This window comes from Nerophis lumbriciformis, linkage group LG19 (genome assembly GCF_033978685.3).
Source record: "Nerophis lumbriciformis linkage group LG19, RoL_Nlum_v2.1, whole genome shotgun sequence".
In the NCBI taxonomy this organism is placed as follows: Eukaryota; Metazoa; Chordata; class Actinopteri; order Syngnathiformes; family Syngnathidae; genus Nerophis; species Nerophis lumbriciformis.
In genome coordinates, this window is record NC_084566.2 from 16,811,771 (window position 1) to 16,826,662 (window position 14,892).

General features: G+C 40.2%; 1 protein-coding gene across 7 annotated transcripts in view; it reads right to left on the bottom strand.

Moving 5' to 3' along the window:
- Positions 1-14,892, bottom strand: part of kmt2cb (lysine (K)-specific methyltransferase 2Cb) — a 162,132-nt gene that overhangs the window by 44,600 nt on the left and 102,640 nt on the right. For all 7 annotated transcript variants that reach the window (XM_061979481.1, XM_061979477.2, XM_061979479.1 and 4 more), the window contains 11 exons: positions 11,790-11,909; positions 11,496-11,600; positions 11,252-11,356; positions 9,453-9,634; positions 9,195-9,359; positions 9,016-9,122; positions 8,854-8,925; positions 2,368-2,580; positions 1,873-1,995; positions 1,516-1,641; positions 1,291-1,427 (listed from right to left, as the gene is read on the bottom strand). In XM_061979481.1, coding sequence (XP_061835465.1) covers positions 1,291-1,427; positions 1,516-1,641; positions 1,873-1,995; positions 2,368-2,580; positions 8,854-8,925; positions 9,016-9,122; positions 9,195-9,359; positions 9,453-9,634; positions 11,252-11,356; positions 11,496-11,600; positions 11,790-11,909 — 1,455 coding nt within the window. The remainder of the gene's footprint in view (positions 1-1,290; positions 1,428-1,515; positions 1,642-1,872; positions 1,996-2,367; positions 2,581-8,853; positions 8,926-9,015; positions 9,123-9,194; positions 9,360-9,452; positions 9,635-11,251; positions 11,357-11,495; positions 11,601-11,789; positions 11,910-14,892) is intronic.

Consider the following 14,892-nt stretch of genomic DNA (forward strand, 5'->3'; position numbering starts at 1 on the left):
AGCATGAACTACGCAAATGCGGCGATTATCGAAGCAAAATAAGTGCTTGCCTTAACATGAATTAACAGTACTGTATTTTTCAGACTTTAAGGCGCACTTAAAATCCTTTTATTTTCTCAAAAATTGACAGTGCGCCTTATAACCCGGTGCGCCTAATGTACGGAATAACTCTGGTTGTGCTTACCGACCTCAAAGCAATTTTATTTGGTACATGGTGTAATGATACGTATGATCAGTTAGTAGTCGTATATAAGAGATACGTGTTGACTGCAATATGACGCTAGTAAACAACACCAAAACTTTAAATGTTCCATTGAAAATAAAGAACATTACACACGGCACTCAAAAATCTGTCAAAATGTTTTAGTATGACTTTGAAGCCGCACCGCTTGATGGATTTTCGGTCCATTACGACTACTGTAGTCAGAGTTACAAGAAATGGCACCCATTAGCAGACATAATATCTGCCGTTTTGTTTCACAATATTATGCAAAACCAACTTTTCTTACCTTCTGGTACCTGCTGATGTGTATTTGAGATCTGCATAGGTCCTGAAAATTTGCGCAGGTCCGCCACTGTAGTCCGTGTCGATGCCGTAATCAATAAGCTTAATCTTTTTCACTATGTTCTTGTTATGGGGCGTTCACTCTCTGCTGTTGCCATTTCTAATATAAGGTAGCGTAAATTTCTGAGTTATATCTCGGTATGAAAGCGCTAAAAACTACCAGTGTAGTGAGTTTACATAATTCACCCAAGGAAATTTAGTTATTAGAGAGTTTTGGTCGGACAGTTTTTCACGGGACACATTTCCAGCGTTGTTATTGCACTAGTGAGCCACGGATGAGAAGATGCTGCTCCGTTATTGATTTAAGTAAAGTCTGAAGGTCATTAAAACAGTTAGCTCCATCTTTTGACACTTCTTTAACTCCCGTCCTTGCACGCTACACCGCTACAACGAAGATGACGGGGAGAAGACGCTATCAAAGGTGAGCCACGTAAATAAGACTCCCTCACAAAACGGCGCATCCTGAAGCGACTGTCAGAAAGTGACTTGAAGATGATCTGTAAAACATCATCTATGCAACATTTTGACCAAAGAACCACCATTACATGTTATGTGGACCACAAGGTAGTGCTTTAAATGTAGAAAAAAAAAATTATAATTTGACCCCTTTAATGCGCCTTATAATCCGGTGCACCTTTTGTATGAAAAAAGACCTGAATAGACCCGCTCATCGGCAGTGCGCCCTATGGTCCAAACAATACGGTACTAATGGACTCTCTCTTTACCTGGAGGTAAGTGGGAAAGGCTTCTTCCAGTTTGGTTTTCTTCTTCCGGTAGCGCTTTTTGATTTTTTCGGCAACCTCTGCTCCAGGAGGCGTCTCATCTATAGGTGTGTTAGGGAGCGTCTCGTTCCACGCCCCACCTAAAAACGAAAACATTCATTACAACAGTTAATTGAAAGCACTTTTACCTAACAAGTATGTAAGCATATAATACAAAGCTGCACACACCCTCATCTTTTCCAAGGTGACATTCTGACACTGAGCCAGATGAATCCTTCCTGCACAGGGTTCGTTTAGCCTTGCCTGGGCCTTGACCTGGGCGGCTTCTCTGGCGGACCATGAACCCACCAATGCCTTGAAAAGATACATATCATATTCCGTGGTCAACATTTAGATATGAGGTTAATGCATTAATAATGCTGGCTCTGAAGTGCTTCACTCTAGTCATTGTTGTCAGCTGAGAAATGCTACATAGAGCCCTCTGTCCATCAGAGATGTCAGTGCTTTGCTACAGACATCGTATCAGGCTTGTTCTGCCACATTTTACGCCTCAGAAGAGCTGTCTCCTTCAATCAGGTGCCCTACCCGGCCGGTACGGTTTCCTCTTCCTCTTCTTGCTGCTGTCGACCCCCTTGGAGTCGTCCTCTGCGGGCTCGCGCTCCGGGCTGGAGTCAGACTTCCCCTCGCAATCTAGGAGCTCTGTCTCCGCTAGACGAAGAGAACACTGATGATGAGTGACAGCCCAGCGGCAGAGAACACCGCTACCACGCCCGCCTCCCTCATACACAGCAGCGGGGTCAAATCTATCTGAACCCCACTCAGTGGAAGGACATTAGCCTGATTGGAATCAACTTCCATTTCATTTGCTCATTAACTCCACTCTGGCTGCTTCCTGATATAATCTCTCAGATCATTTTCCTTATCTCTCAAGGGTCCAATGTGGAGGTATCGCATAGTTTCACTCAAACTAATTATCATTAAAAAAATTATCATTCAGAGATTCTATTTATCATCTCACAGAAAAATTACATACCACTATGTCAACAGAAAACTTGACTGCTTGCGGGTGAAGCCAATTACCTCTGTTGTCTTCTATGTCCTCGTCACGAGAATGCTCTGAGAGCAGGTCTGAGGGTGCCTGAAGGACCGCCACACTGTTCTGGTTGATGATCTTTAGCTTTAGCTTGGGCTTGGGCTTCCTGCGACGCGATGCGGTGGCAGACAAGCTCTGCAGCTGACAAAGTCCCGACTCGGTCAAACAAACACCGTCCTGTGTGTAGGTCCTTGACAGATCTGAGAAAGCCCAAGTTATTGTGACAGAATGTTATAAAAAAAAAATAAAAAAAAATAGAATCAATAGGAATGTTTCTCCTAAAATTATGCCTCAAAAGTCAATAAAAAAGAGGATCAAATTAAAACCAGAAGAGACACTAGAAAATGAGGTGAGACTTCATTACAGTGAGCATCGAAAATAATTAAGCGACCATCACAGGAGGGTAACTTTGATTCCAAAAAGAAAGCTTGATGATGACCATAAAAATGAAATAAAGTGCATAAGAGCAAAGCCTGCGTCTAATCAACACAATAATATTACAATTAAAACAATATCACAAGCTTGTAGTAATACTTACAAAGCACTGCTGGGTGGCAGTATTGTTCAAAAAACACCAGAGTCATGTTTTGAGAGAGTAGGGGCAACTCTGTATCAAGTGATTGCCTCAATGATTGGGCAAAAGCCACTGGTGACAACAAGGCGTCATGTTACGTACCAGTTTGAAACCACAGCTAAGCACACTGCACTTCCTGATTATACATTATTTTAATCAAAAAGTGTTTGCCATGTAAACAACATGCCCTGTTTTGCGGCATGGGGATGCGCCACTTGCAAAAAAGGTGGGTAGCAATTGCATTGCCGCAACCCAGAAAGAAGAAAAATATAGGAAGTGAAGGTTCCCTAGGAAGGCTGGAGAGCAACAGTTTATCGCACTCTCAGTAACAGTGAATGAATACACTTTACTGGACAAAACGTTGCTTCAAAATTGCACCTTTTCTGCATGTGTCACCAATAATCCAAACTTAATTCATGTATTTCAGTAAAAAGCAGCATTAGTTCAGTATTCAAGGTAATATGGTAATAATGAAATCGGGAAGCCATGACTTGCCACAGCAAAACCTATGGAAAATATTCATAAAAGCAAAAGAAAAGCACAGAAATATGTAATGCAGTGATTACAAACAACACATTGGAGGCAGACACCACAGTTGACATACTTCTCACCAAAGTCATAATTTCTCCATACATAACTGTTGGTTCAAAGGTAATGAGGATTTTGGCAAAAGAAAAGTAAAACGTTTTTGGTCGTGCATTTTCTGACGTATATTTTGCCAAAGGGAGAATTTTAGAGAGCCGCTGATCGCTAAGTGGAGTGCATCAAAAACAGCCGCAATATTGCCCCACAGTTATTATTTTATATACAGGACTGTCTCAGATAATTAGAATATTGTGATAAAGTTCTTTATTTTCTGTAATGCAATTAAAAAAGCAAAAATGTCATACATTCTGGATTCATTACACATCAACTGAAATATTGCAAGCCTTTTAATATTTTAATATTGCTGATTATGGCATACAGCTTAAGAAAACTCAAAAATCCTATCTCAAAAAATTTGAATATTTCCTCAAACCAAGTAAAAAAAGAAAATTTATAACAGCAAAACAAAATCAAACATTTGAAAATGTCAATTAATGCACTTAGTACTTGGTTGGGAATCCTTTTGCATGGATTACTGCATTAATGCTGCGTGGCATGGAGGCAATCAGCCTGTGGCATTGCTGAGGAGTTATGGATGCCCAGGATGCTTCAATAGCGGCCTTTAGCTCATTTGCATTATTGGGTCTGGTGTCTTTCAGCTTCTTCTTCACAATACCCCACACATTCTCTATGGGGTTCAGGTCAGGGGAGTTGGCAGGCCAATCGAGGACAGTAATGCCATGGTCAGTACATCAGTTACTGGTGGTTTGGCACTGTGGGCAGGTGCCAGATCATGCTGGAAAATGAAATCATCATCTCCATAGAGCTTTTCAACAGATGGAAGCATGTAGTGCTCTAAAATCTCTAGAAGCGTCTGACTTGGGCTATGGAAAAGAAGCACTGGACAGTTGCGGAGTGGTCCGAGAGGTTCCGCAGCCTCTGAAGGAGAACCTCCAGGTTCTGTAACAGCTTCTTCCCTCAGGTCGTAAGACTCTTGAAAGCATCATAATTAAATGATCCCCTCAACTCACCCCAAAATGGATTAACTTGCTGGAATAAAAAAGACAATATAACATACATCCATAAACGTGGACGCATGTAAAAAGTGCAATAGATTTATCTGTACAGTAACCTATTTATTTATTTATATATGCACCTTATTGCTTTTTTTAATCCTGCACTACCATGAGCTTATGTAACGAAATTTCGTTCTTATTTGTACTGTAAAGTTCAAATTTGAATGACAATAAAAAGGAAGTCTAAGTCTAAGTCTAAGTCCTGTTTTCAGACGAAAGCAAGTTTTGTATTTAATTTGGAAGTCAAGGCGCTAGAGTCTGGAGGAAGGCTGGAGAGGAGCAAAATCCAAGTTGCTTGAAATCCAGTGTGAAGTTCCCACAGTCAGCAATGGTTTTTGGGGAGCCATGTCAGCTGCTGGTGTTGGTCCACTGTGTTTCATCAAGTCCAGAGCCAATGAAGCTGTGTACCAAGAGATTTTAGAGCACTACATGCTTCCATCTGTTGAAAAGCTCTATGGAGATGATGATTTCATTTTCCAGCATGATCTGGCACCTGCCCACAGTGCCAAAACCACCAGTAACTGGTGTACTGACCATGGCATTACTGTCCTCGATTAGCCTGCCAACTCCCCTGACCTGAACCACATAAAGAATTTGTGGGGTATTGTGAAGAAGAAGCTGAAAAACTCCAGACCCAATAATGCAAATGAGCTAAAGGCCGCTATTGAAGCATCCTGGGCATCCATAACACGTCAGCAATGCCACAGGCTGATTGCCTCCATGCCACGCCGCATTGATGCAGTAATCCGTGCAAAAGGATTCCCAACCAAGTACTGAGTGCATTAATTGACATTTTCAAATGTTTGATTTAGTTTTTTTATAAATCTTTTTTTTTTTACTCGGTTTGAGGAAATATTCACATTTTTTGAGATAGGATTTTTGAGTTTTCTTAAGCTGTATGCCATAATCAGCAATATTAAAAATAATAAAAGGCTTGCAATATTTCAGTTGATGTGTAATGAATCCAGAATGTATGACATTTTTGTTTTTTTAATTGCATTACAGAAAATAAAGAACTTTATCACAATATTCTAATTTTCTGAGACAGTCCTGTACTACTTTGACGAAATAAAAGCGTGTGATATTGTAAGTTTATGAACTGGAGAATATTTAGAACAATATTCTTCTTCTTCTATAGAGGCCTTATTCTCCTTTTTACACATCAGTGTTTTGCTACACGCTTAAAGGGGAACTGCACTTTATGAGAGACAAGAACACACGTCTTTTTTGGGGGGGATGTTAAAGATGATAAAAAACATTTGGAAGATGCGGCTGATGGGAGTCACCGTTGTAGCCTTAAAGCCCTCTGAAACAACTTCAAAACCCTCCAGCAACCTTTTATATACACACTGCAAGTATACATATAATGTAATAACAGACATGTTCATAACAATATGCAATATGTACAATATTTACCGTATTTTGATCATTTTAATCAATGCCGGAACAAATTCTTCGACACATTTATTTCTGTTTGCATAGCAATGTGTTCCTACTTCTGGATACAAAACGCTTGTATGTTTCAATCATGGCAGACTTAGTAACAAACAACGAAGACGATTATTTTGGACAAATGAGGATTCACAACCTTGTCTTTTTGAATCTGAATTTATGGAGGATGAACTACTGCTTATTGAAGCAAGTACAGAGGAAGAGTGAGGCGTTGGAGCAGACGGAAGCTGAGAGAGTGAGGTGAAAGTGACTCGAAGCTGCAAAATGTGAAACTTGAAGCCAAGCTATTTCGACATAAATGAAGTCCTTACCCATAATTAACCGGAAAAAAACGTCTCTGGTCAGCTGGACCAAACAAGACAACTGTCCATCGAGTGAGTTACACTTTATATATTGATTATAATACATGCAGCACGTCATGCGTGTGTCATTACAGACAGCATATGCTGTCTGGCTAGTTGTGTACAAACAAAACATGAAATGTGGGCTAATACTTTACAGATACTGTAATATGATTGTTCATGTTTTTCAGTCACTACAGATTGCTGTTTTATCGAATTGTGTTGTGCATTACAAACTCAAACGCATTTCGTGCAGATGTAGAAGCTAGCATATCTCTTGCCATAGTTAGCTTCTATGGCTAATACTGTAGAACGCCGATATGTTACTACGCTAAAAAAAGAGCTCCTCAGTGTTCGCTCATACAATAAAAATGTCGCTACAGTTTGGTTTTTGATACAGGTTACGGAACATAAATTAAGTATTGGTGAAGGTTTTTGAATGCATTTTTAAAGCGATTTAGAGGTAGAATTGATTGCTTCCACCTAAAACAAGACAATTGTTACATGTTAAAATGCAAATGAAAAAAAACCTTTGTCTCTCATAATGATTGTGAACGATACGCCAAATTCCCAAAAAGTGCAATTCCCTTTTAAAGTTACGCATGTTTCTCTTATTTGTATTCTTTCATTCAGACTCTATACACACCCACTCTGCGTAAAGGAGACAAGTGCAAAAGTTGTGAATGAAGAGCTGTGGTTCATTAGGAGGTGGACATTGCCTTGACGTCTTTTTCTTGGTATGAACATCATGGAACATGAAGTTTTCCTACAGTAACACTTCCAAACGTCATTGAAATCCACAAAAAAGATAATACTTTAAATTTGAAAAGGTCCAATCCGGGCTGTGCTGGATGTCATGTGTGTCGTCATGGTGATGTAGTGTGTGTATAATACATTATTTTCTGTGGTCATTTGTTTCATGTTTGAAATAATTGTATCTGTGTTGGCCCTGCGATGAGGTGGTGACTTGTCCAGGGTGTACGCTGTCTTATGCCCGAATGAAACTGGGATAGGCTCCAGCATCCACGCGACCCCAAGAAGGACAAGCGGTAGAAAACGGATGGATGGATGGAAGTCAAATTGCATCATGGAATGCCTTTAGAGGTTCCACTCAACAGGTGGTCCTTGTATTACGAGATTTTGTTATGTACGCCCTCGCATAAATTATTACTGTACAAAAAATGAGAACTAGTTCAATCAGAGTTGGGCAAACATTTTGACTCAGGGGCAACATTGAGAGAAAAAAATGTGTCTGGGGGGCCAAAGTGTATGTGTGCATAAATGATATGAACACATTCAGCTGTAAAAATCTGCTATATAGTATGTGTGTTTGGGTCTCCTTTTCCCCCCAGGAACACTAATACTAAAAGTCACAATGTCCTATAGAATTATAAAAACGTTATGACAGACCACACAAAAAAACCAAAATGGGATTTTCAAGTTAGATTAAGAGAGTGGGATTTACAATATTAACTATGAACAATAAAACACTGAATATTAACAACATATGAACATCGCTCCTCTTTTACTTCTCAGACCAGCTCCTCGATAGTTGTGTATCTTTTACAATCAAGCAAAACACAACACAAATGTAACAAACAGCAAAATATGAATGCAAAGGGTAATAAACACCTACAATACGATATATTATCACGTTTATGCATACATTTGTTGTAAAAATCTGCTTCTACATCTGTTCCTGACACATGCGTTTTGGGCTGGCTGCTCTGAAAACAAACCCTGCCCACTCTGCTTTGTTCCTGGTCTGAGCTGCTGTGACATAGATTACCGTAATAACTCCTATAACACTCAAAAGCGCAGATTTCAACCATTGAAATACTTTCTTTAGTTCAAGACTTACATTAATTTAAAAACAGCACTGCACATCATAATAACCGTGGCAGTTTTGATGTTAAATGTCTTCTGTCCGAATGCAGCGGAGTTGGCTCCAGCACCCCCCGCGACCTCAAACGGGACAAGCATTAGAAAATGGATGGATGGATGGAGGTCTAAAAAAATTATGTAGACCGTCCGGCGGGCCGGATTGAAAATCAAAACGGGCCGCATGTGTCCCGCGGGCTGTATTTTGCCCAGGTTTGAGTTAAATGCTCATGGTGGAGGAATATGTGGGTGGAGGAATACATACACGCACGTCACTACATGAGAAAGGGCAACAGTCTAGCAGTCTTTTTCCCCTTCATTATGTCTCCCTAGTGTGAAACACTCTTACAGTGTGCAAGCCAACCGCAAGGATAAAAACGTATTCTCTTTTTTATTAAATATTCTATCTTACTACTGTATATCATTAATCCTCATGTGTTCTGTGTACAGTGTGAGTGACTTAGGTGTTAATTCAGGTATAATTTAAGCACAAGTTCTGACTTATTGCCATCATTTGGCAACTGAGGACCTCTGGTATGTCAATTTATTTATTACTTAACTTACCCATTTCTCTTGCTTTGGTGACAATCTGTGTCATGACAGCCGGCTCAATGGTGTCTCTGCTTTTAGTCACAACTGCAGAACAAACAAAAGACCATTAAACTGTTCATAAGGTCACAGGCAAAGTCGATTCCCGGTACAGTGACAGTACAGGACTGCTTGTACCTTTTGTGGTGTTGAAGTTTTGGCACATTGTGCAATCAAAGCAGTTGTCTGCAGCTCTCTCAACATCTTCCTCTGAATGCAGACCTTGACAAGAAGCATGAAACCACCTGTGGATGGAGAAAAGGGTTTAGAAAGTGTCCCGTTATATCGCGGCGACTTTCAGAAATAACACTGCACACCTGTCACATTGTCTGCACTGGACAATGATGGTACCCTCACTGTAGAGGACTTGGCAAACGGGGCATGCTGACAGGCTGGCGCAGGGAGCACACTGGGTGTAATTATTCTGCCACTCACACCTCAGACCGGGAGTGGTGGCGCCACACTGCGTACACGACACACACCTGCAGGAGATGAGGACGACAGAGGTCATTCTTACCGGGTTCACTTCATAGAGGACTTCAGGCGTACTTTGTGACAGTATCGACATGACTTGCCATTTGCACTTCCAGCTGTCTTTTGGTACGTTCTGTAAAGGCGGGTCCAGGCAGTAGGTGTGATAACTGATGTCGCAGTCGTCACACAACAGCAAGCGGCCAGGGTCGGTGGCCTGGCCGCAGGCCTCACACACTGTGCACTCCAGACAACGCCAGCCTTTACTGAGGACCACTTTGGTGATCTGAGGAGAGATGTGATTAGACGTTTGTGAATGCAATGTTGCATTTAACGTCAAGGTTCATCCTTTTTACATACACAAAACCAAAAACCAGTGAAGTTGGCACATTGTGTAATTCTTAAATTAAATACAGAACACAATGATTTGCAAATCCTTATATTCAATTGAATAGACTGCAAAGACAAGATGTTTAATGTTGGAATTGAGAAACTTAATTTTGTTTTGCAAACAATTATTAACTTAGAATTTAATGCAGCAACACATTGCAAAAAAGTTGGCACAGGGGCATTTTCACCACTTTTTTGGAACTGAGGAGACCGATTTTTTAAGCTTTTCAGGTGGAATTCTTTCCCATTCTTGCTTGATGTACAGGTTAAGTTGTACAACTGGGGTCTCCTTTGTGGTATTTTAGGCTTCATATTGCGCCACACATTTCAATGGGAGACAGGTCTGGACTGCAGACAGGCCAGTCTAGTACCCGCACTCTTTTACTACAAAGGCACACTGTTGTAACACGTGGCTTGGCATTGTCTTGCTGAGATGAGCAGCGGCGTCCATGATAACGTTGCTTGGATGGCAACATATGTTGCTCCAAAACCTGTGTGTACCACAGATGTGTAAGTTACCCATGCCTTGGGCACTAATACACCCCCATACCATCACAGATGCTGGCTTTTGAACTTTGCGCCTATAACAGCCCGGACGGTTCTTTTCTTCTTTGTTCCGGAGAACACGACGTCCAGTTTCCAAAAACAATTTGAAATGTGGACTCGTCAGACCACATAACACTTTTACACTTTGCATCAGTCCATCTTAAATGAGCTCGGGCCCACCAAAGCCGGCGGCGTTTCTGGGTGTTGTTGATAAATGGCTTTCGCTTTGCATAGTAGAGTTTTAACTTGCTCTTACAGAAGTAGTGACCAACTGTAGGTACTGACAGTGGGTTTCTGAAGTGTTCCTGAGCACATTTCACTTTACACACTGATGTAAGTTTTTGATGCAGTACCTCCTGAGAGATCAAAGGTCACGGGCATTCAATGTTGGTTTTCAGCCTTGCTACTTACGTGCAGTGATTTCTCCAGATTCTCTGAACCTTTTGATGATATTACGTACCGTAGATGGTGAAATCCCTAAATTCATTGCAATAGCTCGTTGAGAAATGTTGTTCTTAAACTGTCGGACAATTTGATCACGCATTTGTTCACAAAGTGGTGACCCTCTCCCCATCCTTGTTTGTGAATGACTGAGCATTTCATGGAAGCTGCTTTTATAACCAATCATGGCACTCACCTGTTCCCAATTAGCCTGTTCACCTGTTGGATTTTCCAAATACGTGTTTGATGAGCATTCCTCAACTTTCTCAGTATTTTTTACCACTTGTGCAAGCTTTTTTGAAACATGTTGCAGGCATCAAATTCTAAATGAGCTAATATTTGCAAAAGATTAAGTTTCTCAGTTCGAACGTTAAGTATCTTGTCTTTGCAGTCTATTCAATCGAATATAGGTTGAAAAGGATTTGCAAATCATTGTATTCTGTTTTTATTTACGATTTACACAACATGCCAACTTTACTGGTTTTGGGTTTTGTATATAGTGCGTGAAGTACAATATAGTGCACACCTTTATGCCGACACAAAACGGATGATAGCACTGGCCACACTGAGCACAGGCTAAAAGGCGGCCTTCTGCACCAAGGCCAAAACTCCCACACACCACGCACATGTCCTGCAGGGAAGAAAGCCCATTTCTTTGAATGAAGAACTGAGAAAGCTAGAGCTAGAAAAAAAAGTGACGTTTTCAATAATGTAATGTCGTGTAATGCTATCAGGAATGTATACAATAGGTAAAGGGTATGTTACAAAACCTGCTTGAGTGTGAAACTGTCATTGCTGGAAAATATGACAACTGTATTGTGCATTGCGTTCTCCTCATCCTCCTTGATTGGGTACGGCGTTTCTATTGTGGTGATCTATTGTGGAAAAAATTACATGTTTTTGTAGCCCACCAGTATACACACAAACCTTGGTAAATGCCAGTTCACAGAAGGTATGATTATTCACAACAGAGGTTTTGAGGGATATTATGAAATGTGAAATCTTGGTGACACAAGGATGACATTGGTTACGACTTATAATATCATTTATTCAAGACCACATACCCCAGGGCTAATGATGCTCGGACAAACTCCACTCTTGCCCCTGGCCCTGCCGCGTCCAGCTCGACCCGACAAGCCGGCCCCTCTTGGCCTCCGCCTTCCCGGGAAGCCTGAGCCTCGACCCTGTGTAGGCAAGGTAACAATCAGGAAACAATCACACACAAATACGAGTGTGAGGCGGATATTGACCCACTGCGGGTGTGGGAACAACCATGTTAGCTATCCTTGCTGACTACACCCTGAAAGGATCACCAGTGAAGCACACGGAGCAGGAATTGAACCATGCCAGGAGCAAATTCAGGTATGTGAACCACTACACAACTGGCATCTAGGGCCCTTCACTCCAAAGATGCAAGGTAAAATTGCTGAAACAGTGGAATAGTTTTAATGCTTGTTGCAGTGATATTAGGTTTGTGCATGTCGGTAAATTCCAGGTGCTAACTTGCATATAACACTCAATCCTGAATAGACTTAGACAAATATGCCTGGACAGTCTGCAATATGAGAGAATAATGATGTTGTATAGTGTTCGGTAGAAAGTAAAATAAATATATTGTAGAAATGAAAGTTTTACAATAGGTCTGGCAGATTTAATGTAAATTATTTCAAAACTTCCAATGGCTGCCTTATAAACCTTTTACTCCACAACTTGCTTCAATCCCAACACTCGTCCGCTCCACTGTACCTCTGACAGACTTTCAATACTATATGGTCAAGCCAAGCTGGATTTGAGTCAAAAAATAAACACACAAGGATCTAGCATCTAAAGACAATTGACTAAATCAGATGAAAAAAAATGTTGTAAATAACCCAACAATTAATTAGAGTTGCTTTTAATCAACTCGTGCGCAGTTTACAAAAGCAAAAAAATAAAACAAAGCGCCATGGTCTTTTAGCGACGGTTCCAAAAACTAACATGTGTGACTGCAGGCAACCTCCTGATGTAGTTTTTAGTAACTCTAAACAAAGCCAGTAACTGCATTTGAAGTATCATGAGTGGTCAGCATACATCATCATCTACTTGCACTTTAAAATATTAGTTTGGCTTCTCAGCTGTTGGTGTAAAACTCATGTGTCACTTGCCACACTGTTGTTTACAATGAACTCAACACGGTTACAACATTGGTTCTACACTTGCCATACTGTTGTTTACAATGAACTCAACAACACGGTTACAACATTTGTTCTACACTTGCCATACTGTTGTTTACAATGACCTCAACAACATAGTTGCAACATTGGTTCTCCACTTGCCATACTGTTGTTTGCAATGAACTCAACACGGTTACAACATTTGTTCTACACTTGCCATACTGTTGTTTACAATGACTTCAACAACATAGTTACAACATTGGTTCTACACTTGCCACACTGTTGTTTACAATGACCTCAATAACATGGTTACAACACTGGTTCAACACTTGCCACACTGTTGTTTACAATGAACTCAACAACACGGTTACAACATTGGCTCTACACTTGCTACACTGTTAATTACAATGAACTCAACACGTTTACAACATTGGTTTTACACTTGCCATACTGTTGTTTACAATGAACTCAACAACACGTTTACAATATTGGTTCTACACTTGCCACACTGCTGTTTACAATGAACTCAACAACACGTTTAGAACATTGGTTTTACACTTGCCACACTGTTGTTTACAATGAACTCAACAACACGATTACAACATTGGTTCTACACTTGCCATACTGTTGTTTACAATTAACTCAACAACACGGTTACAACATTGGCTCTACACTTGCCACAATGTTGTTTACAATTTACTAAACAACACGGTTACATCATTGGTTTTACACTTGCCACACTGTTTTTTACAATGAACTCAACAACACGGTTACAAAATTGGTTTTACACTTGCCATACTGTTGTTTACAAAGAAGTCAACAACACATTTCGAACATTGGTTTTACACTTGCCACACTGTTGTTTACAATGAACTCAACAACACGGTTACAACATTGGTTCTACACTTGCCATACTGTTGTTTACAATTAACTCAACAACACGTTTAGAACATTGGCTCTACACTTGCCACACTGTTGTTTACAATTAACTAAACAACACGGTTACATCATTGGTTTTACACTTGCCACACTGTTGTTTACAATAAATGATAAATGATAAATGAACTCAACAACACGGTTACAACATTGGTTTTACACTTGCCACACTGCTGTTTACAATGAAGTCAACAACACGTTTAGAACATTGGTTTGACACTTGTCACACTGTTGTTTATAATGACCTCAATAGCATAGTTACAACATTGTTTTGACACTTGCCACACTGTTGTTTACAATGAACTCAACAACACAGTTACAACATTGGTTCTACACTTGCCATACTGTTGTTTATAATGACCTCAACAACCAAGTTACAACATTGGTTCTACACTTGCCACACTGTTGTTTACAATGAACTCAACAATATGTTTACAATATTGCTTTTAAACTTGCCACACTGTTGTTAACAATGAACTCAACACGGTTATAACATTTGTTCTACACTTGCCATACTGTTGTTTACAATGAACTCAACAACACGTTTACAACATTTGTTCTACACTTGCCATACTGTTGTTTACAATGAACTCAACAACACGGTCACAACATTTGTTCTACACTTGCCACACTGTTGTTTATAATGACCTCAACAGCATAGTTACAACATTAGTTTGACACTTGCCACACTGTTGTTTACAATGAACTCAACAACACAGTTACAACATTGGTTCTACACTTGTTGTTTATAATGACCTCAACAACCTAGTTACAACATTGGTTCTACACTTGCCGTACCGTTGTTTATAATGACCTCAACAACTAAGTTACAACATTGGTTCTACACTTGCCACACTGTTGTTTACAATGAACTCAACAACACGTTTACAATATTGCTTCTAAACTTGCCACACTGTTGTTAACAATGAACTCAACACGGTTATAACATTGGTTCTACACTTGCCAAACTTGTTTACAATGAACTCAACAACACGGTTACAACATTTGTTTTACATTTGCCATACTGTTGTTTACAATGAACTCAACAATACGGTCACAACATTGGTTCTACACTTGC